This window comes from Watersipora subatra, chromosome 3, assembly GCF_963576615.1.
Source record: "Watersipora subatra chromosome 3, tzWatSuba1.1, whole genome shotgun sequence".
In the NCBI taxonomy this organism is placed as follows: Eukaryota; Metazoa; Bryozoa; class Gymnolaemata; order Cheilostomatida; family Watersiporidae; genus Watersipora; species Watersipora subatra.
In genome coordinates, this window is record NC_088710.1 from 37473206 (window position 1) to 37498630 (window position 25425).

At 36.7% G+C, this 25425-nt stretch overlaps 1 protein-coding gene across 1 annotated transcript in view; it reads right to left on the reverse strand.

The window, feature by feature from the left end:
• LOC137389747 (uncharacterized) overlaps window positions 1-25425 on the reverse strand; it is a 70467-nt gene that overhangs the window by 21937 nt on the left and 23105 nt on the right. The window contains exons 6-7 of the mRNA XM_068075833.1: window positions 10260-10323; window positions 4577-4687 (exon numbers count right to left, since the gene is read on the reverse strand). Of these exons, the coding sequence (XP_067931934.1) occupies window positions 4577-4687; window positions 10260-10323 (175 nt within the window). The remainder of the gene's footprint in view (window positions 1-4576; window positions 4688-10259; window positions 10324-25425) is intronic.

Here is a 25425-nt window from a genome sequence, read left to right on the forward strand (position 1 = left end):
AGCTGGGCCAACCAAGTATTATCATGTGGATACCCGTAGCAGGACCAACCAAGTATTGTCCTCATGTGGATACCCGTAGCTGGGCCAACCAAGTATTGTCCTCATGTGGATACCCATGGCTTGGCCAATTTAATATAATCTTTATGTACTCCAAACAGCCATGCCGGCTCAACCTGGTGTTCTTTTTATATGGGTTCCCCACACCTGTGCCTGCCAAATAATATATTTCTGGTTCCCCATAGCTTAGCCCCCCCAGCATTTTATCCAGACGGATCCAGCACAGCTGGGCGATGTCAGCGTTCTCTTTATATATGGCTTTCCAATACTCTATTTATGTTAATAAGCATTAATTCATATATACTAGGTGGATACTCGGCATTGCCAGGGTAATAAAAGTCTTTCCACAGAAAATTAATTTTTATTTAACAGATAACAACAGTTACCATTCTAACTTTCAAACCTCATATCATGTGAAAAGTTTTTTGTGCAGTTCTAATAAACTTTTAAAAAAAAACAAAACACCTGTGAAGGTTTTCAAACTTTTTCAAAAAATTTTAACTTAAATTTCATATCATGAAAAGAGTGTTTTGCTAAAATAAATTAAAAGAAAAGATAAAACAACTGTAAAGGTGGTTAAATGCAAATGTAAAATAATTAGCAAGTAATGGTTAAATAAAGTCTGTTTTGCTACAATTACGATGAAAATGATTTGGTATGCAATTACGGTATGATTTTAATTCATTTTAGTGTTGACATCATAAGGCGAAAATATCATATAGTGGTATAAAAACCCCTAGTAATTACATGTATCTAATGCAAACACCCCTCGTAAATTCATCAAAATTTTATATACGTATTGTACATTTTAAAAATTAGTAACAAAAGAAATTGTGAACCTTATTAACTATAGTACCTACAGTAACTTTAGTGTATTTTGTGGTTATTTGCAAGAAAACGTAATATTACAATGTACTACGTTCAGTGCATACCTAAAGGAGTTCTTACTTTCGAAACAGACAAACAACATAAACGTTGAATTTAACTTGAATGAGTTTAGCTTACTAAACACGTACTTAAAGCTAAGTTTGTCTTAAGCTAAAATTTTATCACTTATCTGTTTTTGAATTTGTTTTTACTATAACTTATAACGAATAATGCTGAACTGAGATAAGAGAGCATCGTATATCTCTTTCAGGCGTTGTGGGAGGGATTTTGGCAAATAGCATATCGGCAATCTCGTTATTTCGTCGTAATTAGTACACTGACTGCCAAATTTTAACTTCAAAAAAATTGTTTGATATCTTCTGATGGAAAACATTTGCTATAGTATGCTGAGGATAAAAAAGCATCATGTTTCATAGAGAAAATTTTATAACCGGGGCATGGTAACCCGTGGGCGCACTATTAATTAATAATTTAGCATGTGCAATCGCAAAATGACATACAGGTGGAAGCGATGAGTGTGATAAAAACGGTTCAGCCTTATGGTTACGCTTACCAACACACTTGTTAGCAGACTTGCGATTTGAAGGTTGCGATTTTAATGTAGCGAGTTCTAATCGAGTACGAAGGTGAGTTTTCATTGCTTAAATTTAATCGCTATAGCTGGACAAAGAATGACAACAGATGACAAACTTTGAGATTTATATATTTATATATACGGTATGTTTAAAAACAAGACGACAAGACGAGTGTCTCATTTGCTAAGCTCTATTCGGCGCAGCGCTTACTGAGGATGACCGAACAAGGCAGCTGGAAAGAAGTGAGGTGACAAGGCTTGGCCTGTACCCAGCTTACAGAGTGTATTCAGGTAAGAGATGTTTATCCTACTATATTTTTAACTGCGGGGACTAATGAAAAGAGGAAGCTGATAATGACCACAGTTAAATGGCAATATTTATGTTATTCAATGCTGGAGCCAGGCTAGCCACTGACACACTGGTAATTCTCAGCTGACAAAGAACGAGCCCGGTGTCAAGGTAATTGAGTCATGGCCATATTCCAATGTCTAGTTGCGGGAATAACAACAAAAAATCAGCATAATTCAGTATTTCATTGGGAATTCTAGCAATTGGTACGCGGAGAACTCTATGTACATTGTTACTAATCAAAAGCAACACATGGTCGCACATGCGTCGCATTTACATGTACCACCGAGATACGTAAAAAATCCACAACCAAAAAATGTCTTGTCCATTTCTGATACCTATGAAACCTATCCATAAATGGCTTGCAGCTTGGCTATATTATAAACTAGAAATTCCACTGTCATACAGCCCACGACCAAAGTGATATTGAAAAAAAGAAAGGGTACTGATGGTTGAGAAATGCAATATTAGCAGTCAAATAGGATAACTGCAATGGTAGCTGTAATGTACTGGGTGTGGGTGTTATTATATACAACAAATAGCAATAATGAAAGGAATAGATTATATGTTTATATCTCTCCTCCTGCAAAAAAGAGAAATGCAATATTGGCCAATATTAGAAGTAAAATGCACTGATATTATTGTAATAATATAAAACCAATGCACAACTTTGTTTACATTTCAAAACGTCATAGCTAACAATATCACGAAGTTGTGATATTTATTTAGATTTTTAGAAAATCTGTACTACGTAGTCATTGTTCTGTAGTCATATCATCGTCATTTGCTTTACTTACACTGCATTGGACATCAGTTAGAATACGAAAGTATTCAAATGTGTCGGCAAATGAGAATGAAAAAATTGAAATCGGCAAAAATGAAACGATTTCTGTACTCCTATGTTATTTGCCGAAACCTTCGGCAATTCGACAATGCTATAGACTGGTGAAATGTGCACGTTATTTTTTCGTGAAATGCGCGAGACTTCATCATTCTATTCTCTGTCGATCGGCGTTTCAATTTTCGGTCTTAACTTTTATTAAACCAAGCTTTTCAAACGTTTAGTGGCGATTTTCGTCCAAATTAATCTGTCTATAATTTGTGTATAATCCGATAAGATGGGTTAGTTTTAGGAATTTGCGGTAACCTTTCAAAGACTTGGTAACATATTTAAATATGTTTGTATGCGTTTTGTATCATTATTATACTTAAACGACTTTACTAAAAAATAGTTAAATTTGTTGATAGGATTTCGTTGCAAGGGTTTGGTGACGGCCGTTAACGGATAATTTTTCAGGAGTTGTGTGCACATGTGCATTTATCATAAATCTCCCAATCAATCGCTTCACTCTTGTTTGGTTGTGGGACAAACGGATCACAACCTTATAAAATATAAATGATAGTGAATAATAACTGCACTGCTTTCTTTTATAAATATGATGGAAAACTTTTTTAGAATTGCCACAGATGCTCTGAGACAAGAACTCTGTCACGAGTGCTCAGATAAGAACTCATTCACACAAGCTCTGAAATAAGAACTCAGTCACACAAGCTCTGAGATACAAACTCCCGGTCAGATGTGCTCTGAGATAAAAACTCTCTGCCCCACGCGCTCCGAGATAAGGACTCTGTTTTGAAGAGAGAACTCCGCATACAATTAGCTGCAGTTTACTGCTTATTAATTTTTAGTGCACTAAACCAATGTGATAACGCAGATGAAACTCCTAGTCATAACAGGTCAAGGTTTGTTAGCAGGGCTATCAGTAAACCTCAACATCGAAATTAACCTGTTCTAACATTTGCTTCATACGCAAAGGTGATTATACGCAAAAGAGCTTCATACGCAAAGGTGATTCGTACGCAGAGGTGTTCATACACAGAGGTGATTCATACGCAGAGGTGATTCATACGCAGAGGTGATTCATACACAGAGGTGATTCATACACAGAGGTGATCCATACACAAAGGTAATCTATACACAGAGATGATTCATACGCAGAGGTGATTCATACACAGAGGTGATTCATACACAGAGGTGATTCATACGCAGAAGTGATTCATACATAGAGGTGATTCGTACACAGAGGTGATTCGTATGCAGAGGTAATTTATACACAGAGGTGATTCGTAGGCAGAGGTGATTCATACGCAGAGGTGATTCATACACAGAGGTGATTCATACACATATGTGATTCATACACAGAGGTGATTCATACGCAGAGGTGATTCGTACGCAGAGGTGATTCGTACGCAGAGGTGATTCGTACGCAGAGGTGATTCATACACAGAGGTAATTTATACACAGAGGTTATTCGTATGCAGAGGTAATTCATATGCAGAGGTGATTCATACGTAGAAGTGATTGTACATGTATATCACGGGTTGACTGTACAATGGCTTGAGCAGGGAAAACATGTCTTTGAGCTTGACCCATTCTGCGATAAAAACTGGTACCAATATTTGACGATGTCATCTTTGGTAGCTTAAATTGATGAGTTAATCAAAAAACTATACCAATGAGACTGTGTACCATAACAATGCACTAATCCGCCTGTTCGATGAAGCATCTCTGTCAGAGAACCTAGTAGAGCATGCCGACGGACCACTATTCGATATACAATTGCCATAAGAAAACACAAAATGCCTACTTATTAAAACGCGTTTAGTTTAAAAACACTATTAGTTGGAAATTATATGAGGTAACCCACCATCACTCTCAACTTCCGCCTGCTGGCTCATCAACATCTTCTTTATAGCCCGTGCTCTCATCTCTAGCTCAAGGATCTCTAAGTTTTTGTTAGCTGTTTTACTCGGAGAGCCTGGAAGCAAACAAGCTAGTGCTGTATAAACTAAGATGGTTTTTACATGACACTTTTGGGGCTGCGCCAACGAGCAGAAACCTCGCCATGCTACTAATTTGGAGAATTGTGCAAATAGTGAGCCACATCGGATTATTCTTGTCGTAAACGTAAGACATCATTGATCGGTATGCCTAAGCTTTTTTATTGCAATACAGATATTAGCATCATTATTTTTACTACACGCCTTTCTTTCGGTTACGAGATATTCAGTTTTTTTATCCATTTATGAATAAACATTCTACACAGGCGTCTACAAAACCAACTAATAAACTAAAGAGCAGTGGCACGGGTAAAGATTTGTATACTTTTAGGACAATTATTGTAGATGTATACTGCACATAGACTCTCTTACTAATAGAATCATTTACCGTACTTTTCGGACTATTAGCCGCTACTTTTTTCTGATGATTTGAGCCATGCGGTTTATATAAGGGTGCGCCTATTCTCTGGCTTTTTCTTTCATCGCTAGGGCGCACGCATTAACCAGAATCTCCAGTTAGTGCGTCTCTAGCGGTGAAAGAAAATACGAAACAATGCCTAACGGTACTGTTCTGTTAGGCACTAGGTTAAAAAGCGTCGATTAATACGAAACTGTGCCATTAGGCACTGTTCCGTTTTAAACAGGAAAGTTGCTGTCGTGTTAAAAAGCGCCGCCCTGAGTTCTGCGGCCTATACGTAGGTGCAGCCTATGTATTGTTTTATTATCGCTTTTTGGAAAATAAAGCAGATGCGGCTTATATAGGGGTGCGGTTTATAGTCAGAAAAGTACGGTACCTGACAAAGAAATGATTTCATCTGTTTGTATGGTCATTTCAGCAACAAAACACACACATGTGGTGGTCAAACAAGTTTCCAGTTGTTCACACTAAAACTGTTTGTTATTGTAGTCTCTTCCGGGTGGCCCATACTGTACTTGGATTGGAGTATGGATCCAAGTCTGGTGGAACTACGAGTGGCCCATACTGTCATTGGACTGGAGTATGGTTCCAAGTCTGGTGGAACTATGGGTGGCCCATACTGTCATTGGACTGGAGTATAGTTCCAAGTCTGGTGGAACTATGGGTGGCCCATACTGTCATTGGACTGGAGTATGGCTCCAAGTCTGGTGGAACTATGGGTGGCCCATACTGTCATTGGACTGGAGTATGGTTCCAAGTCTGGTGGGACTAATAGAAGAGTAACAACTAAATAAATATCTTTGTTTTGTCCTATATATATACATATATATATATATATATTTTAACTGCACTCACCCTAGTCAGTCTGGCTTTGCTAGCCATTAAAGAAACTGATATGTTCTTACAGACTTCATTTAACATTTTTATCCACTATTGTATTTATCAAGTATTTTCAACAAGGTGCTAGAAAGAAGGCAAAAGGTATGTGTATTTTATTTCTTCTGCCTTTTGTTTACAAACTAGTGATCATTGAACTGCGCTTAGCCGTGAGTGTTTTCACAAGTATCAACTGCTTGATTGATGTAATTTGCTAGAAGAATGCCTGTGTAATGTTTTGGCTTGAACACTTATTATAATCATTATATTATTATCATTATAATCACTAGAAATTCCACTGTCATACAGCTGACGACCAAAGTGATATTGAAAAAAAGAAAGGGTACTAATGGTTGAGAAATGCAATATTAGCAGTCAAATAGGATAACTGCAATAGGAAAATAACTGATAATAGGAAAATAGGATAACTGATATTGGAAAAAAGAAAGGGTACTAATGGTTGAGAAATGCAATATTAGCAGTCAAATAGGATAACCGCTGCCACCAGTGAAAAAAACTCGCAAGAGTGGGGTGGGGACAACCCCTAGCTCTAGTTCTCTGCGCTTTAACCAATGTTACAACCTGCTGAACCCAACAGGAGGGAGCTGAAACCAACTCATTTATGCTCTGCTGAACCCAACAGAGTGCGCTGAACCCAACGCTGCTGACTGTACAACCTGCTGAAACCAACAGGAGGGAGCTGAACCCAACTCACTTCCGTTCTGCTGAAACCAACAGAGTGCGCTGAAACCAACGCTGCCAACTGTACAACTGTCGAACCAACAGAAGAGAACACAACTCTTGTAAGGATAATTATTTAATTATCCAATTTAGTTGTAGTAATTTTGTGTGAGCTTGCTGTTAGTGACGATAATAAACGATATTTCTCCAACAATAACGACTTTATTATAGTAATACTAATCATGTGTTTAATTCAAGAGTCAAACCCAAGCTGAACTGCCTAAAAATTAGTGGCAGTATTTATATTACATAAGCGATTGGCCTAGAGATTGACGGTTATCGTTCAAACCGACCAATCATATAGTCTTGCTGACTGCCGGGTTTCTGAGAATTTTCACATACAGAACTATAAAAAATTATTGCTAGACAATGAGCCATTGTACCGTAACAATCTAAACACTAACAAAAAGCCCAGAAAATTCTACATATACTGGGTAGCGTACAGCAATTGTAAAAAAACAATAAGACATATTTCGATAATGAAAAGGGCTAATTATACAAAATCTTATTTCTAGAAAACGTAGAACAAAAACGGAAACAATATTGTTTAAGTAATCTTAAACTACTAACAATTAATTAAAAAATAAACTTAGAATATTTTGACATGTAACCATGAACATAAAAAATGTCTTCCAATGAGTGAATGGTAAGAAATAAATTATAGAAGATTGTTCACTGCGTAAAAGCCTTAATAAATGGCGTCTGTTATCTTTTCTAGGTCAACCACTATCCCAGAAGTCTCTTCTCTATATATATATATATTGGCTACGTCACCTTTTCCCTTTGATCAGTTCAACATGTTTTTCTGCGCCGGGTTTCCGGAGCGCCTTGACGAGCCTGACGTCCATGGGACCGATAGCATCCAAATAAGACAGCTCTTCGGAGTTATTCCCCCACGGTTTTTTTCATGGCCACCACTCCTTTCATAGAGTTTGTTCTTTAGAATATCTCGCTTTATTTTTACGTTTACAGCAATACAGCCCACGACCAAAGTGATATTGGAAAAAAGAAAGGGTACTAATGGTTGAGAAATGCAATATTAGCAGTCAAATAGGATAACTGCAATGGTAGCTGTAATGTACTGGGTGTGGGTGTTATTATATACAACAAATAGCAATAATGAAAGGAAAAGATTATATGTTTATATCTCTCTTCCTTCAAAGAGAAATGCAATATTGGCTAATATTAGAAGTAAAATGCACTGATATTATTAGAATAACCAATATTATTTATATAGCAATAATATAAAACCAATATACAATCTTTTTTTACATTTCAAAACGGCATAGCTAACAATAGTTGTGAAGTTGTGATATTTATAAAGATTTTTAGAAAATCTGTACTACGTAGTCATTGTTCTTTAATCATCCAAACTTATAATTAATTGTTGTAATAATCTCATAAAAAACGTTAAAAAATATCATCGTCAGTTGCTTTACTTACACTGCGTTGGACATCAGTTAGAATACGAAAGTATTCAAATGTGTCGGCAAATGAAAATGAAAAAATTGAAATCGGCAAAAATGAAACGATTTCTGTACTCTTATGTTAATTGCCGAAACCTTCGGCAATTCGACAATGCTATAGACTGGTGAAAAGTGCACGTTATTTTTTCGTGAAATGCGCAAGACTTCATCGTTCTATTATCTGTCGCTCGGCGTTTCAATTTCCGGTCTTAACTTTTATTAAACCAAGCTTTTCAAGCGTTTTGTGGCGATATTCGTCCAAATTAATCTGTCTATTTGTGTATAATCCGATCAGATGGGTTAGTTTTAGGAATTTGTGGTAAAGCTTCAAAGGCTTGGTAACATATTTAAAAATTTAAATGTGTTTTGTATCGTTATTATACTTTAATGACCTTACAAAACGATGCTTAAATTTGTTGATGAAATTTCTTGACGAGGGTTCGTCTCATTGTTGATGAATAATTTTCGTAAGTTGTGTGCACATGCATTTATCATAAAAACTCCCACACTTCGCTCCGCTCGTTTGGTTGTGGGATTATTTATCACTTAAATAATATTGCTGTTTATATCTAGTACTTTGCGCGGTAATGTTGTTTTCAGAAAGAAATGTCCAGTAACTGCATCATCAGTAAAGTTATACGCCAAAAGTTCTAGTAATTTTAAAAGTTCAAACAAAATTTCTATAGCACAGATCACTTTTTATTTCAAGAAAATTTTGTTCTCACATGGCACGCTCAGTGTTTTCACATGGCACGCTCAATGCTCTCACATGGCACGCTCGGTGTCCTCACTTGGCACGCTCAGTGTTTTCACATGGCACGCTTAATGCTCTCACATGGCACGCTCAGTGATCTCACATGGCACACTCAGTGTTCTCACATGGCACGCTCAGTGTTCTCACATGGCACGCTCGGTGTTCTCACTTGGCACGCTCAGTGTTTTCACATGGCACGCTTAATGCTCTCACATGGCACGCTCAGCGTTCTCACTTGGCACGCTCAGTGTTCTCACATAGCACGCTCAGTGTTCTCACATGGCACGCTCAGTGTTCTCACATGGCACGCTCAGTGATCTCACATGGCACACTCAGTGTTCTCACATGGCACGCTCAGTTTTCTCACATGGCACGCTCAGTGTTCTCACATGGCACGCTCAGTGATCTCACATGGCACGCTCAGTGATCTCACATGGCACGCTCAGTGATCTCACATGGCACGCTCAGTGTTCTCACATGGCACGCTCAGTGTTCTCACATGGCATGATAAGTGACTTGTATCTAGCTGTGTCGTAAGTACACCTTGTAAGAATGGTAATAGAATACTCCTGAGCAAACTGAGCAGCGACTGCATCACAAATATTGTTGGCAAAAGATAAACCGGCGAAAAGAGCATATGCGTAATTTGGTCACGGGACTCAATTCATCTTCCACCTTCCTTTCAAATGTCTACAAAGTTTTTATAAAAGTTGTGATAACTGAGAAATCGGCTTACAGTCGACCACCAAGGGTTGTGCAAAAGCCGCAAACAAAAGGTGCGGTTTAAACAACTGGCTAAAAAGTACGAATTAGCGAAGTAAGCCAAATGACGATCCATCATCTTTGCTGGCAACATTTCTTATTTTAAAACAAAACATTCTAAATAGTTTGAATCATAATCCTGTTCTGTCAGTCACCGTTGCCAGGCAAACGCCACGCTGATATTGAGTTATGTCAGACAATAGCAGAGCTGCTTAATCCCAATTAGCCAACATTTTCTGGCAAATCACAATGCTGCTTACTCAACTATTGATGCCTAATTTTTGTAAAAAAACTGCCACCGACATCATTGTATGCTGATTGTTTCGTGATAGCAGTAGCAATAACAACAACAAAAAATGATGAAGATGTGGATTCTGACCACATGCGTTCACCCGTGACAAATCTCTCTCAATCAATCAAAGAACACCTCAGCATTGACGTTAAGTTTTGAAGCTCTTCCAGAATACAAAGACCCACCACGACGCCTGACATCCCTCGCGGTGTTGTTCATGTCAGTATATGTATTTGCTTACCCATGATGCTCTGTGATGTCACCATTCTTATCTGTTCTTCTACACCCGGTAGCTCTCTGGCAACCTAAAAAAAATTGAAAACTAGCAAACACAATATCTGACAAACCTGAAGAAAGGTTTAAAAACATTGCATATATTAGCCTAAGGATCAAGAGTAAAAGTATGCTTTTAATATTTTGCTTCACAAATTAAGACAATTATTTAAACGCGTATTTAGATTTCAATACATCACAAATGGCACCAATCATAAAATCAAGATCAAAAACAATCAACCTGCTGAGTAACATCATTTAAGAATGTAAATGCTTTCATCCAAAAACCTAAACCGCAACCAGCATTTTGTTAAACTTTGGTCTCGGAAGTTTTTTATACACATAAACTTTTTTATACATGTAAACTTCATCAGAAAATTTTTTTAACGTTATATTGTATTTTCAACTAATACAACAGAAAAATCCTTGTTTCTTCAACTGCAACAAATTGACACTTACGCGGCGCATAGAACATAGAATATTGTATGCGCGTTGTATCCATAATGTTTGTGCGTTGCAAGTGCCTTGTATGTCCGTTGCGCATGCGTTGTACCGACCTAAGATGCACCGTCACCGTTAAAAGTTTAGGTTTTTTCATAGTAATTTAAGGCCAGAAAGGGCTATTCATCTGGGGATAAATGTTGAGATCAACCTAAAATCACATGAGCGTTTAACATCTTAGCGGTTATGTAATAGTTATTTGAAAGAACTTTCGATAAATTGTGTGAGAACTTTTTAAAGTTACGCACAAAGAATGGGCTTCAAGCTGACAATCCACCGGTTTTGAGTTCAGAGCAAAATTCAGTCATACATAATGAGTACGTTAATAACTTTGACTAAAGTACAGGACTAACACAGACATGTATACCATAAAGTACAGGACTAACACAGACAAGTAAACCATAAAGTACAGGACTAACACAAACATGTAAACCATAAAGTACAGGACTAACACAGACAAGTAGACCATAAAGTACAGGACTAACACAGACAAGTAGACCATAAAGTACAGGACTAACACAGACAAGTAGACCATAAAGTACAGGACTAACACAGACACGTAGACCATAAAGTACAGGACTAACACAGACATGTATACCATAAAATGAGATGTCGGCTCATCTTCCATCATAACGATAGACCACATAACTTTTATGATACTTTTGCTATGACTTGTAAAAACCCAGTTTTACCGGCATATTAAAGTAAGGGAGGGAGAGCAAGTCAGCTTGAGACAAACCTCTCTAGTAATAGCCGACCTACTATATGAAAGGGATTGTGTCACTATTAGTGTGTAACCAAAATGACACAGATGCTCAAAAACAATGTGATAAAATGGCTCACTCCTTCATTTCAGCTTGTCGGAAATTTTGAGACCACAAATAACTTAGTCAAAATGCCATCGATTTAAAAAAGACCACACATAGCGCCAACATCTAAGAGGCACAAATCGGATTACATGTAGATTTTACCACCATACGTTGGATATCACGCCTCTTTCAAAACTGAGGCGGTCAAATTATAGTACCCATGAATATTTATTGTCAATTTAAGAGGCTGTTAAAGGTTGACATTGTGTCAGAGTAAACATTAGTCATCCTTAGTTTGCCTTTGCACCTCATACAAGGTGTAAATGATCACTGACAGCATCTGGAGAGGGCATTCAAGGTGACAGCAATAAAAACCTACTGCCATAAAATCATTGCAGTCACGGTTTGTAAAGTCCCAAAACTTAATCCTAAAGGCACTATTTGAAATCACAAGTGACAATTTGGCATATTTCAGACGATGACAAAATTTGACACTTGGCTTATCGCCTATAGTGCCAAAGGTGGCTGTTTTGTCTATTGTGGAAATGGATCTTGTCAACAATTGAGATCAGCTGCACCATAAGCCGACATTGAACTTTGGCAATGAAAATAAATTAGAAATTAACAGCACTCAACTCCCTCAGTGTCTGGCATGCTTCAAATATCTCCTAGGAAATTAAGCTTCAAAATTAGAAACTCAAATGCTAGGCAGACGTGAGATAATAGCTAAACAGTAGTTAGGTGCTAAACTCATGGCTTTTGACCGATTTAACTTGAATTTCTGACACGACTGAAATATAGGAAGATAAATGATGTCCAGCATGACCATCTTGAACCGGGTATACTCAGACAATGTCAACAGCCGGGTGCAGATATAATCTGCATACTAATTCGTCTTACGGTATGCCATCTCTACAGACACCAACAATAGTATTATTATCAAATATGAGGCACTGACATCAACAACCCTTACACTTTCCCTTACACTAATTTATAAGATATAACCTTTCAGCTATCACTTCAGTCAAATGTCTTCCCAACTCCATCCAAATTGTTCTTCAGAATCTTGCACCAAATACGCCCAATCGTCATGTCATAAGCCCAAACATCACACCATTGATAGCGACTTTAAGTTCAGTTTTTGCCTACATCTGCTATGATGAATACACTGAGACAAAAATAACACCAATTGTATTGAAAGTTGACTGGCCATTTAAACAAATCCATCCTTGACCCATGAGAAATAACATGATAAATACAACTGAAACAAATCCATCCTTGACCCATGAGAAATAAGATGATAAATGTGATTGTAGCTAAAGAAGAGAATTGCATAGAGAATGTCAAAAATAGAAAAAGTAGAAAAATATTGCAAAGTGACACGATTTAAGGAGGAGCTTCTACTTGATGAGGAGGCAACAATAATAAAAATATCAATAATTGAGAGAAAGAATTCTTGTGGTTTCAGTGACAGATGAAATTCTCGGCTTAAAACATTTGTAATGTCATTTTAATCATTGAATTGTAAAAACTATTTGATTTGAATGATCTCTGGCAGTACCAGGTGGGTCCGCCGGTCCGTAAGTCTGTTGATATGTACAAATAATCAGACGGATTATTCAAACTATCATTTATAAAATTTAAGCTGAGAAGATGCTGGTCAGAGGTAGGAGATTAGAGTAGAGATTATGGCATGACAACATTGAGTCGTACCCATATCTAGAAACTTTTACAAAATTCACACGCAGCACGACAAGCAGAGCACAACTCTAATGAGCAAAATAAGAAACCAATGCCTGGATTCTAATAAGGCATGTGATATATTATGCCATTTGGATGTTATGGAGGACATGGATAGGCGATAGGTGAACCAACATCCTAGTATAGACACCAGCCAAAGAAGTTTTATATCAGCCATGTAAACAATGTAGATCAACAAACAAACTTATTTAAAAAAATGAAGACTAGCAGAGTTTTACAAGAGGACTGATTCTACCGATTGTGCAAATATGAATAAAGGACCACTTTATTTTAATCAGGAGTAATGTCCTCCTGAAGTCATTTACAATTGTTCGAGACGTGTGTACACAGCAGCAAAACATATGAAACACAATTGCAAACAGTGTTGTCGCCACAGTTATGCAGTTGACCGTGACTGATGCATTATTATAGCCTAGTAAAACTTCACTCGACGCTTTGTAGAATTACATTTTAAATAAATTACCATTTGCTACGAAATAATCTTACAAAGAAATCGTTATGGTACCTCTTCATCGAATTAAATTGATAAAATGGATTACGACGCAATATAAGCCTATTTACTATGTCCTACATGCTCCTGTTTACCAGTATGAACAAGATTATTTCTTTTTGCAAAAGTGTGAAAGTCAAAAAAGTTTTATATCAATTTTTTTCCATTCTTATCAAAATTGGTTCAATATATAAAAACAAAATATGAAACAACTTCTATTTTCAGCTGCACTAGGAATATGAACATCCCATTTTTTACTACACACGCTTACATGAGGTGCTGCATAAGCAGTAAAGGATGTGTAGACGGCAACCCATTCATACACAATTACGCATCATATGAAGGGGAGATGAAAAAAGAGACAACTCAATTTTGACAAAATTAAAATATGATAGTTATTATTGTATAAAATTTGTAAAATTCTGATGTCAGACTACATTTTAAAGCAACATAATTTATTAAAAATCCTTTTATGCAGATGAAGCAATAATGTTGAAGATGTTGCACACAAACAGCATGTATTGCAATCTTTGATACACGTAGAACTGTATTTAGGCAAGTCTGTGCAGCACACTTTGGTTTCAAGTATCTAGGATAAGGCTAGAATTAATTTCTAAACAACCTAAAAACTCAATGCACACAAAAATTACACTATTTGCTCTAAAATTTGTATTTGTTAATATGTAACATTTGAAACATTTATTATTAATCCAACTCTGATCGGCTAAGAATATTCTAAATCCAGGATTTAGAATATTTAACCGCACACCATTTTGAGAAAAAGAATAAGACACCTTAAAAGTGTTTTGGGCGGATCAACCAGATTCCTTGAAGATGAATGTAAAGCTTCCACCGCGACAATATTTAATTACCTATCTGTAAACTTGTTAGGTTCGCTGAAAATCATACAATCGAAATATTACAAACCCCAGCCTCACATTAAAGTCTGTCGTTTTACGAATCCTCTCCTTGAGCTTATATAAGGCTTCATTAGATAATGCCATCACTACATGCCTATTTCATACACGCATGTAGATGACTTACAAATTATAAAGCTTCATTAGATAATGCCATCACTACATGCCTATTTCATACGCACATGTAGATGACATGAATTTCCTGTAATTTTATTTTCCATATATTATCATGCTGATATTTTACAACAATACAGTATACATATCATAACAAAACTTCAGCTTCCAGGGTGAAATAATTTCAGGGATATTTACAACTTGTATTCCTTTTGCGACTGAGGATGCATGTTAACTCTGATATTACTTGCACATGATACTTGCACATGATACTTATACATGATACTTACACACGATACTTACACATGATACTTACACATGATACTTACACATGATACTTACACATGATACTGAGATGGTATGAAACTTTACAAATATAATTCTGGCAAAATTCAAGTGTTGTTTTTCATGTTACAGCATGACCAGTTGGAACAGTGGTGAAAAAAAAAGACTGGTTCATGTCAAAGAAGATGATATCATAATGGAGGTCGGTGTGACGAGTAAACTTTGTCTGGCTTTAGTCTGAGCGCTTGACTCTGCAGGGCAATGTTTACACCACATCAACTCATCAGCAACTCAAGCATTATCTGACAGGCTATGACAAAATACACCAGTGGTGACAGAGCTTTGGTCATGATGCCTTACAAACAATCATGACATTTTCAATAAAAGATCTGTGAGTTTATAGTACTATAATACTTAGCGATATTACTTAGTAAGGTAATTTTTAAAGTACATTATTTATGTTATAACGAAAAGTGCACCAGTGATGAAAATTCATTCCAAATAACACTAGAATATGTTTAGCGATGAAAATATAATTGACAGAGTGTAGCTCTTTGGTGGAGAGAAGCCCACCAAAGAGGTAATTAGAGCCCGAGTTCAGGAAATCTATATGCTGACAATTTTCAGCATTAAATATTCATTTACTAATTCTGTTATATGGCTGACTTTGAGCGATGAGCTGAGATGGCAAGTGATTAGGTGAGTTGGTGCCTGGTTTGTGAAGCTTTTAAGCTGAACTGTTTGAGTTTGAGGTTTTGGAAATTCTATAGTTTAGTTACATCAGCGGATTGAATGTCACTCAAACTACTAAGCTGTAACTTCCGGCGAGCAACAGATAACCATCATACAAATGGATAATAATTATTCATGCAATTCACTAAATGAAAATAAATACACTCGCTACCATTACGATTGCATACTGATTGAGCATCACTAGTGGTTCCCTCATACTGCCCAGTACTAAGTTTGAGCTCATTGTGGGCAATGTTGGCGGATTTCAAACATTTTAGCATTGACAGTAGACTATCCTGCTAGAACTTAGAGAAGAGTGGGCTACAAATGACCACAAAAATTGGGTAATATAAACGCGTCTTTCAAAGTGAACTAATCTTGCTTGTTTTTCCGAAAATCACTAAAAGCTACACATATACCAGGCAAATATATATCAATATTAAATATAACTAAAAACTGATAACTACGAGTAAACTTGATTCAATATTTCACACATCAGACTTCTGTTTTGCATGTTTACTGGTAGTTTTAATTAACCAAAGGTCAGCAGAATCAAGAGCTGAAGGTCAAGGCTGTATTTTACCTTAGCAGTCTGCCCATATCACAGTTCAAAAAATGGTTTGATCAGCTCTATTTATTAGTTATATTTTTAATGAAAAGGGATGAGAATCCGATCAGACCAGTTCCAAAGCTAACTTGCAGATTTATTAATCTATCTAAGAATACAGGCAACTAGACCATTTGAGATCACTTTTGTCTGTTTCAGTGCCCTGAAAGAGGCTGGCAAGACTGTACGCATCATCAGTTGGGAGAAGCAGCTGGGGCTTAAAAACTTGAAACAAAACAGTTTGAACTATGCGTAATATGCTTGGGGCTGGTGAGGCTAAAACATGCTTCAATGAACAAATTATTGTTGGCGAATGCATCCATCGGTTTACTTTTTTACACAGATTTATTGATGATGCAGTCAAACCTCAATTTATGATAGCATCTGTATACAAATCTTTCAACATTTTGCGTAAAATTTGACTCAATATTTGTCTTGATGTATGAAATAGTTTCGAACTATCTATAGATATATATATATATATACTTATATCTATATATATTTATAGATGTAGATATCTATATCTATAATAGATGTAGATATCTATATCTATTGATAGATATAGATATCTATAGATAGATATAGATATCTATACATTGCGATATCTATAGATATCTATATCTAGAGTAAGTTAGAGTAAATTATGTCACATATTTTGATCACTCAGTTTTCCGCCGAACCTATACATTGCCGATGCTACAACCTCTGTTCACATGGTCAAAGAAACCTTTTTTTTATTATTACTTTAGTAATTTACTTTTTATAGGTAAGTTTTGTATATCAAGTTTTATGCACAATTTTATAGGACTTTATCAGAAAGTATAGATATTTTATAGTATCAATGTTTTTTCTATCATGAGAGATTTTGTTTGCTGTTTCAAGCGGTCTAATGGCTAGGATGTTTGTATATTAAAATTGACAAAATTGACAAGATTAAAATTGACAATTACCCAGATCAGAATAAAAAGACGTCTCTACACTTGCCTAAAATTATGTAAATAGTTGTGCAACTGCCTGTCCCTCACTCCCTCCATTTCTCTCTAGTTATTCCATAGATATATAAACCTAGATTGGCCAATAGGGAAAAACCCTGTCAGACTTAAATAGCACGACATAACGTCATTGTATTGTACCTCATGCTTGACTGCACTGTTATTAACAATGGAGCTAATGGGGAGAAGGGGACAAAATCGCATTTATTTTCACATAAAAACCTTCTTGTATACATAATCCAGTAAACTAAAGCAATTCTGTGATAATATCTGATAACCACCATAGATTAAAAGTACAAAAGCTATGAAATGTTGCACACAAATCATGAGCCATCAGGGCTTTATTTGCCACCCTCTCCTATCCCCATTCTCTCTTTTCCCTTCTCCAAAGAAAAAGTGAGAAGGGGAAAAGAGAGAGAGAAGGGGGAAAGAGGAGGGGGCAAATAGCCCACCCACCCGAAGAGCCAGACCCTGGCTAGGTAAAAGACTAATATCATGTTGAACTAAAGGTCCAAACACACTAAGCGATTTTATCACGAGCGTCATGAGGAGGGCGGAGATATCGCTGGCATGTGCATAAACACACTTGAGCGATTCACTAGCAAACGATATAATTGGCACGCCCACAAACTGCCAATAAAATTCCGTATCGTTAGTTTCTTCGGAATTGTTAATAAATCTAGGTTAGCCAATATGGCGCCGTCTCGGCGACAACGTAAACAACTTACGCATTTGTTATAACCTATCTCACTTTCACGGATTGTACACTGCCTACACTACAAGAAAGCATAAGAAAAAGCGATTATTGTAATTTTAACTGCAAAAGTTCTTACTATTTTTATACATATTTTATTTTGTAGTTGTTTTTTATACTTGATATATTAAATATTTACCATTCTCAAGATGGTCAACCTGCGCAACGATTGACTCCAAATGTTGGTTTTCAACTCGGATTTTTTGTAACTTTGTTCGTTATGGTGTACAGGACTGGAAGTGCTATTATTAAATTTATGAACAATCCAGTGTTTGTTCTGAAGATGTTTCAATCGTAACAAAATAGCAAATTGTCGCTGCTGTACGTTGGTGAACAGCGATCAGAAATAATTACCCACCATAAAATTGCATTCTGGTAAAAGCCAACCAATCGAAATGCATCTCGCTAGCGATAAAGTTGTGTAGAGAAAGTCTTAACGTCATCGCTCTGCATGAGCACGCTGAGTGAATTCTAGCGTAGATTAGCGCCAAGCAGCGCGATATCGCTCTAAATATCGCCTAATGTGTTTATACCTTAAACATGACTGAATATGATGAGCCTGTGGAGTTTTGATCTGATCAAGGAAATGGAATCAAATGGCTTTCTTAGCTAGAGCTGGAACGAGACCAAGGAATGCAGGGTCGGACCAGACTCAGGGTTGGCAATGAGGGCCAAGATTGGGTCGGACCGGGTCAGCACCGCGAATTTTTATTCATTTAAGGTTAAGAGATAGTTCTATTACAGCCTAATGTTGTGATATCAATAAACTAAGATAAAAGAAACCATTATCATACCAATCATTATATTTTGTGGCTTGGTTTATAAATGCAATCTACAATTTATGGCTAGACATTGGTGGATCAATGCTATTCAATGGGTGATAGATTAATGGCATGATTTGGCTAGTGTTTTTATTACAGATTTTATTTTCAACTGCTATTATAATCAACAAGCGATTACTTAAGAAATACTTTACAAATATAGAAATAGATAACCCAGCATAGTGGAAAGCAAAAATCCATCACTTCCCTAAAACTTCTGGTACCTTAGTGAAAGAAACTAAAAATAAAATAAATTTGCTGAATTGAAGGTTCTTAGACGCGCTTTTAAGTTCCTCAGGATGCCCTCGTAGTAAATACCTCAATAGTATTGAAGTGGACCCTTCTTTGTGGCTTAAAGGTTGACTTGCAACAAAATTTACATTACAGTTATTTGGTATCAAAAGATTCACCATGTCTTACTCTGCTGTGTTGTAGGTGTCAAATACGTGGAAATGTGATTACAAGCTCTTAAAAGCTCAAAAACGAAAAGCCGCCGTAGATTGGAATCTGTTTATTTCTTTGACGTGGTCATTACAGTTTGGTTATCGTCTTGTCACGTGATGTTCTCACGTGAATTGAAAGCCAATAAAAAGCTCAATATAAAACTTATCGTAGCACTAGTTTATGACAAACACTTCAGGTTTTACCGAATACCCCGTATCAAATATAGATGCTCGCTACTTTACAGTTTTGTTTCGGCATTATCTAATCAAGTCTTAATCTGATCACGTGACCCAATACTTCGAAAATAATTTTTGCAGCACTTATCGATTATCACAGGTGACCAACAGGCTCGTCATGATTATCAGACAATGATATGTACTCCTTCGAGCTAAGGTTAAAAAGTTTAACGATTTTTTACGGTAAGTTATAAGATCTCAGTGCTAAAAGTGACAGCATTACAATGACGATAAAACAGACGCGTAAGAACAATCGACATGGTTTTATTGAATGCGTGAAGTATATTTGTGAAAATATTTCAACGAATGAGGTTGCATGAAAGTGTAAGCAGAAACCATCCTGTAACAACTACATCCCATTTAAGCCATTTTAGAAAGCGAATCCACACAACGGCGGTCTCATGTGGCTGCGATTAACTGTTCGTTTTTTAGCTTTTAAGAGCTTGTAATCGCATTTCCACATATTTGGCACGTACAACACAACAGAGTAAGACATGGTGAATCTTTTGATACCAAATAACTGTAATGTGAATTTTATTGCTAGTCAACCTTTAAACAATAGCATGATGTTGAACCTCAGCAACTTCTCCATGGTGGCAAGTTGTGCTAGCCTAGGAAAGTTTTTCACCAATCCAGCACTACTAAGCAACACTCTCGTCGTTTTCTCACTGTGGTTGCAAACCTCAATCACCACAGGCGAAGACAAAGTCAAGCCACCACGATTCTTAACTGTGATGAGGGAATTCGTTGCTTGGTTTACATCATAGTTGGTACCATCCACAACGCTAGTGATACAATCATTACGCTTCAGCTTTGGTGACCTAGCCAGCTACATAGACAGCTGTAAAATAATCATTCTGTCTCATTTTTGACTTAAGACATACTTGCATACTCATCATATTTAGTCATGTTTAGTTCAGCATGATATTAGTCTATTTACCTAGCCAGGGTCTGGCTCTTTGAGTGGGTGGGCTATTTTCCCCCTCCTTTCCCCCCTTCTCTCTTTTCCTCTTCTCACTTCTTCTTTGGAGAAGGGAAAAAGAGAGAATGGAGATAGGAGAGTGTGGCAATTAAAGCCCTGATGGCTCATGATTTGTGTGCAACAATTCATAGCTTTTATAGTTTTAATCTATGGTGGTTATCAAATATTATCACAGAATTGCTTTAGTTTACTGGATTATGTGTCCAAGAAAGTTTTTATGTGAAAATAAATGATTTTTTGTCACCTTCACCCCATTAGCTCCATTGTGAACAACAGTGCAGTCAAGCATGAGGTACAATACAATGACGTTACTTCATGCTATTTAAGTCTGACAAGGCCACCGATGGGAATAGCTATTATTGGCCAATCTAGGTTTATATACCCTACAGGATGAATTTATTCGTGGAGTTATATTTCGCAAAAATGGTCTTTTGATGCATATTCGCGGATGAATTTATTCGCGGCTGAAAACTGCCGCTCTCTAGGAAAAGTTAACTCTATTGCATCGTAATAGTTATTACTACGCATGCGCACACCGCGTGTTCTGGTTTATATTTAGCTTACAACTGCGAGGCGATCATGCTATTCTACGGTAAAGCATTTTTGCTGCGACCAGAGGTTTTCACGAACATTCATCGTTTTGGAGGCCTTTGATAAGCCAACAACTTGTGGTAAGTAATGAGTTTTTTACATTTACTAAATTAGTTGAATTTTACTTTGGTTCTTCGGTAAAACGCAATACTATTTTTTTCCATCCCTACTGCTTCATTATTTGTTTTAGTGTGAGAGATTTTTCATCATACACCGAAGAACAATGATTGCAAGGGTGGTAGATGTCATTTTTAGAAGATCACCAATCATTCAGGGAGGTCTGGAAATTGAGGTTGAAGTGACCGCAGCTACTTACGAGAAGAATATATCTGTTTTTAAAAAAGGAACAAAAACGCCTTTACGAGCACAAATCTTTGGCCAACCGACAGAACTTTGCAATAGTAAGCCACGAGGAGAGTTCTGATGATAACTTCCTTACCAGCCATGTAGTAGCGAGAGAATCGCCTTTAACACCTACCCAAGAGAGTGACAGCGACAGATCTGCTATTAGTAAAATAGCTAGTCAGAAAGCACCATTACACGCTAGTATTCACATATCAAGAGTACCAGTTTAATTTTATTGCTAGACAACCGCCATATGAACTAAACTGTTTATATTTACTCCATTCATTGTTTGTAAAATTTTATTTGTATTTGAAATATTTTATTTGTACACTCAAGTTTGTAATAAATTATAATATGTCTATACATGAAATAAAATATATAATTTAATCATGTTTGCTACAGCGATATCAAGGAGTTGTTGTCGATGAAAAGGTCTAGGTTGACTGGTTGCCTCTCTGCCAATATTCCTGCCTTGATGAATATTACTACTTGTCTCTAGTTTTCGTAATCGGAGTAGGTTGTTTCATTTTCAATCTGCAGTAAACACAAAAAAGAAAAAATATTAACGAGTGTTGAGGAAGTACAAAAACAACAGCTGAAGTATTTGATGAAAGCGATCAGTTTTTAAACAAAAGAATTAACTAATGCAGTTAATTATGGAAAAACGTATCTGCACTGCAAATCAAATACATACCATAATGTCCAGATCAGAATCATGATCGTCCTTGACTTCGGTATTAGAGATTGATGCAGTTGATTCTAATGTAGAAAGACTAGGAGAGCTTTTTTGCTATGCTGAAGCCATGCCGAATAACTTGTAAAAACCTTGAATAATTTTGTCAAGTTTGACGCAATGGCAATAAAGCTCAAAGCCTGGCGATGATTTTAAAAAAGTTTTGGAACTCGGCTACATTTAGGACTTCTGCCTCGCGGCTATTTTCGCGATGACGCCATTTTGCATATCTTGTGACAACCTCAAATAATTTTGTAAATAAATGTGATGCATTGCCAATGGTGTTAGCTCAAAGCACAGGCAATGATTTTAAAAATGTTTTGGAACTCAATTACGTTTAGTATTTACATTAAAAACTAGGCTAGCGACTAGTTTTTAATTTGATGCAGTAGTTATTCTCTCTTGTGATTAAAAATAGAACTAATTATTCACTGAATTTAATAATTCGCGGGATTGACTGTTCGCGAAATCGCGAATTTTTATGACCAACGAATATTTTCATCCTGTAGGGTATCTAGGAGTTATTCACATCGGTGATTGCAATCAAGTTTGAGTGTTACACGGCTATATACCGCAAGTCCTTATGCTCAAGCCGCGCGGCCTGTCGTTGGGCGCGGCTTCTGGTTCAAGGTCATAAGCCGCGGCTAAAGCCAAGTTTTTAAAACATACGTGGGGCTCAGGGCGGCTTCTCGCTAAATGCAGTCTCTGCTCAGTTCCGCGCTATAACCATAGAATCGCAGTCATGATACACTTTTATGTACAGGGTTTTGGCGACCTACTCGTTTATTTTCAAGGTCATGTTTATGGAATACTTTAGAATAAAGAAGAATTTATCGCTCATGTTAAACTCACCACAGTCATAGGTAATTAACACCTTTTCATTCTTGACCAGCATATTTCCATAAACGTGAAGCCCTCTAACAGTGCAATAAAAATCTAGCTGAGACATGGCAAATAAGTTATTGATGCAAGGGTATAGGAATTTTAATTCGAACTTGGAAGTAAAAGAAAATTCTTTTCAAGTGTACTGATGTAGCCTGGTCTCTTATTCAAGAGGACGGGGGTATAGCGAAACCTGTCTTAACACTCTCGCTCCCGAAGGGGGTCAAGGATGACAAAACCTCAGTCATTAGCCGCGGTCTGTGGGCATACGCGGCTTGTTGGAGGATTATTTTTTCTTTCGTGAGAAATCTGTTTTTGAACACAAGCCGCGCGGCTTTAGCATGAGGACTTACGGTAGACATATATTTATATAGACATATATTTATTTTCTATTTGCTCATGATTGTTGGAATAAAATTTCAAATCTAGCTTCAGATACATTGCTATTCATGTCTCAAATCTAGCTTCAGATACATTGCTATCCATGTCTCAAATCTAGCTTCAGATACATTGCTATCCATGTCTCAAATATAGCTTCAGATACATTGCTATCCATGTCTCAAATATAGCTTCAGATACATTGCCATCCAAGTCTCAAATCTAGCTTCAGATACATTGCTATCCATGTCTCAAATCTAGCTTGAGATACATTGCTATCCATGTCTCAAATGATTGAAAGATAAGCTAATTAAAATTTGTCCCATTGTTTTGCTTTAAGTGCTGTGTAAACATACTATTACAGACCTATGATTCTGTCAATATAGGTACCATAATCATGGCTTAATTGTCGGGAATTATTTGTAATATGGACTCATGTAAAATTTCAAAGACACGATACCGTGACGAGTAGCAGTTGCGCTGCAGCATGGCTACTCCTTGAGGGATGCTTTCAATAACAAAAACCTAGCATTTTTATACATAGGATGATCTCAGAATACGTTTTCCTGTTGTTATTTTTTATGCCTCACACTAATAACAATGCTTGGGACTAACAGGAAGGCCAACTCCACAATTAGCCATCCCACAATCCTGCTTATTAGACGAGGAGACGCTGACCAGCCAGCAATATCACTAGCTAGCTACTGCTACATTTGGATAGCAATGCAAAAACATCCAGCATTTATACAGGCAAAAATTGAAATAAATAGAAATGCGTTGCTGAAGAGATCAACCACTATCATCTAACAAGTAACATCAAAGGTCAACAGAAGGAACGGCAACAGGCTATCCATAAGGAGACCTCATGTGCAACAGCTCATCGGACATCTCTTATTGTCTATCATCGTTGGGTCACCTTTTCTGATGTAAATTTGATCGACATGAGAAGATTAATAAAAATACTGCCATGGACTAACATCGTACCAATAATGATGACATAAGAATTGGGTTGACACCGCTGTTGCTATACAATTTTATAGATTGATTGATTTTGTCGAGGAAATACTGTCAAGGAAGAGAGTCGGCCTTGAAATAAAGATATGATGCCTAGCACAAATAGTCATAACGTTGCAAAGCAATGAATGCGGTGATCAGAAATCAAAATGTGAAAAAAAGATTTTGTTAACAAAAACATCAAAGCAAATGATTTCACACATCTACAATCACCAGAATGGCCTCCAAAATGGCTGAGATTCTTATAACTTCAGTGTTCATCTATATATAAATCTCAAAGTTTGTCTGTAGGATGTATGTCCTATGTATGTCTGTGTGTGTACTTCGGAATGTCCAGCTATAGCTATTAAAATCTTGGATTAAGAGCTCACTGCTTGCTGTATTTGAACGCACGGTGCTTACAACCAAAAATCTTCCAATCCACGGCTTAACTACTGAGCTATACAGATCTTTTGAATGTGTTGCACTTATCATAAAGCGTATACTGTACGCACACGGTGCAAAAGTGCACGTCAAATGTGTACCTTTGATTATTAATTAATATTACCTTTTGCATTTATTATTTTTTGCAATTGTTGAAAAACAAATTTGTTGTTACCATTACTTCTTTTTCTTTTTTTTAATTTTTAAATGTGCCGCTTCAATTTCAAGTGCGGATTACACTTCTATTTCCGGTTTTTCGTAAGGTTTGATTGCTAAATCGGTAAAGGGGAAATATTTTTAATGCAGACAGTTGTATTGTATTA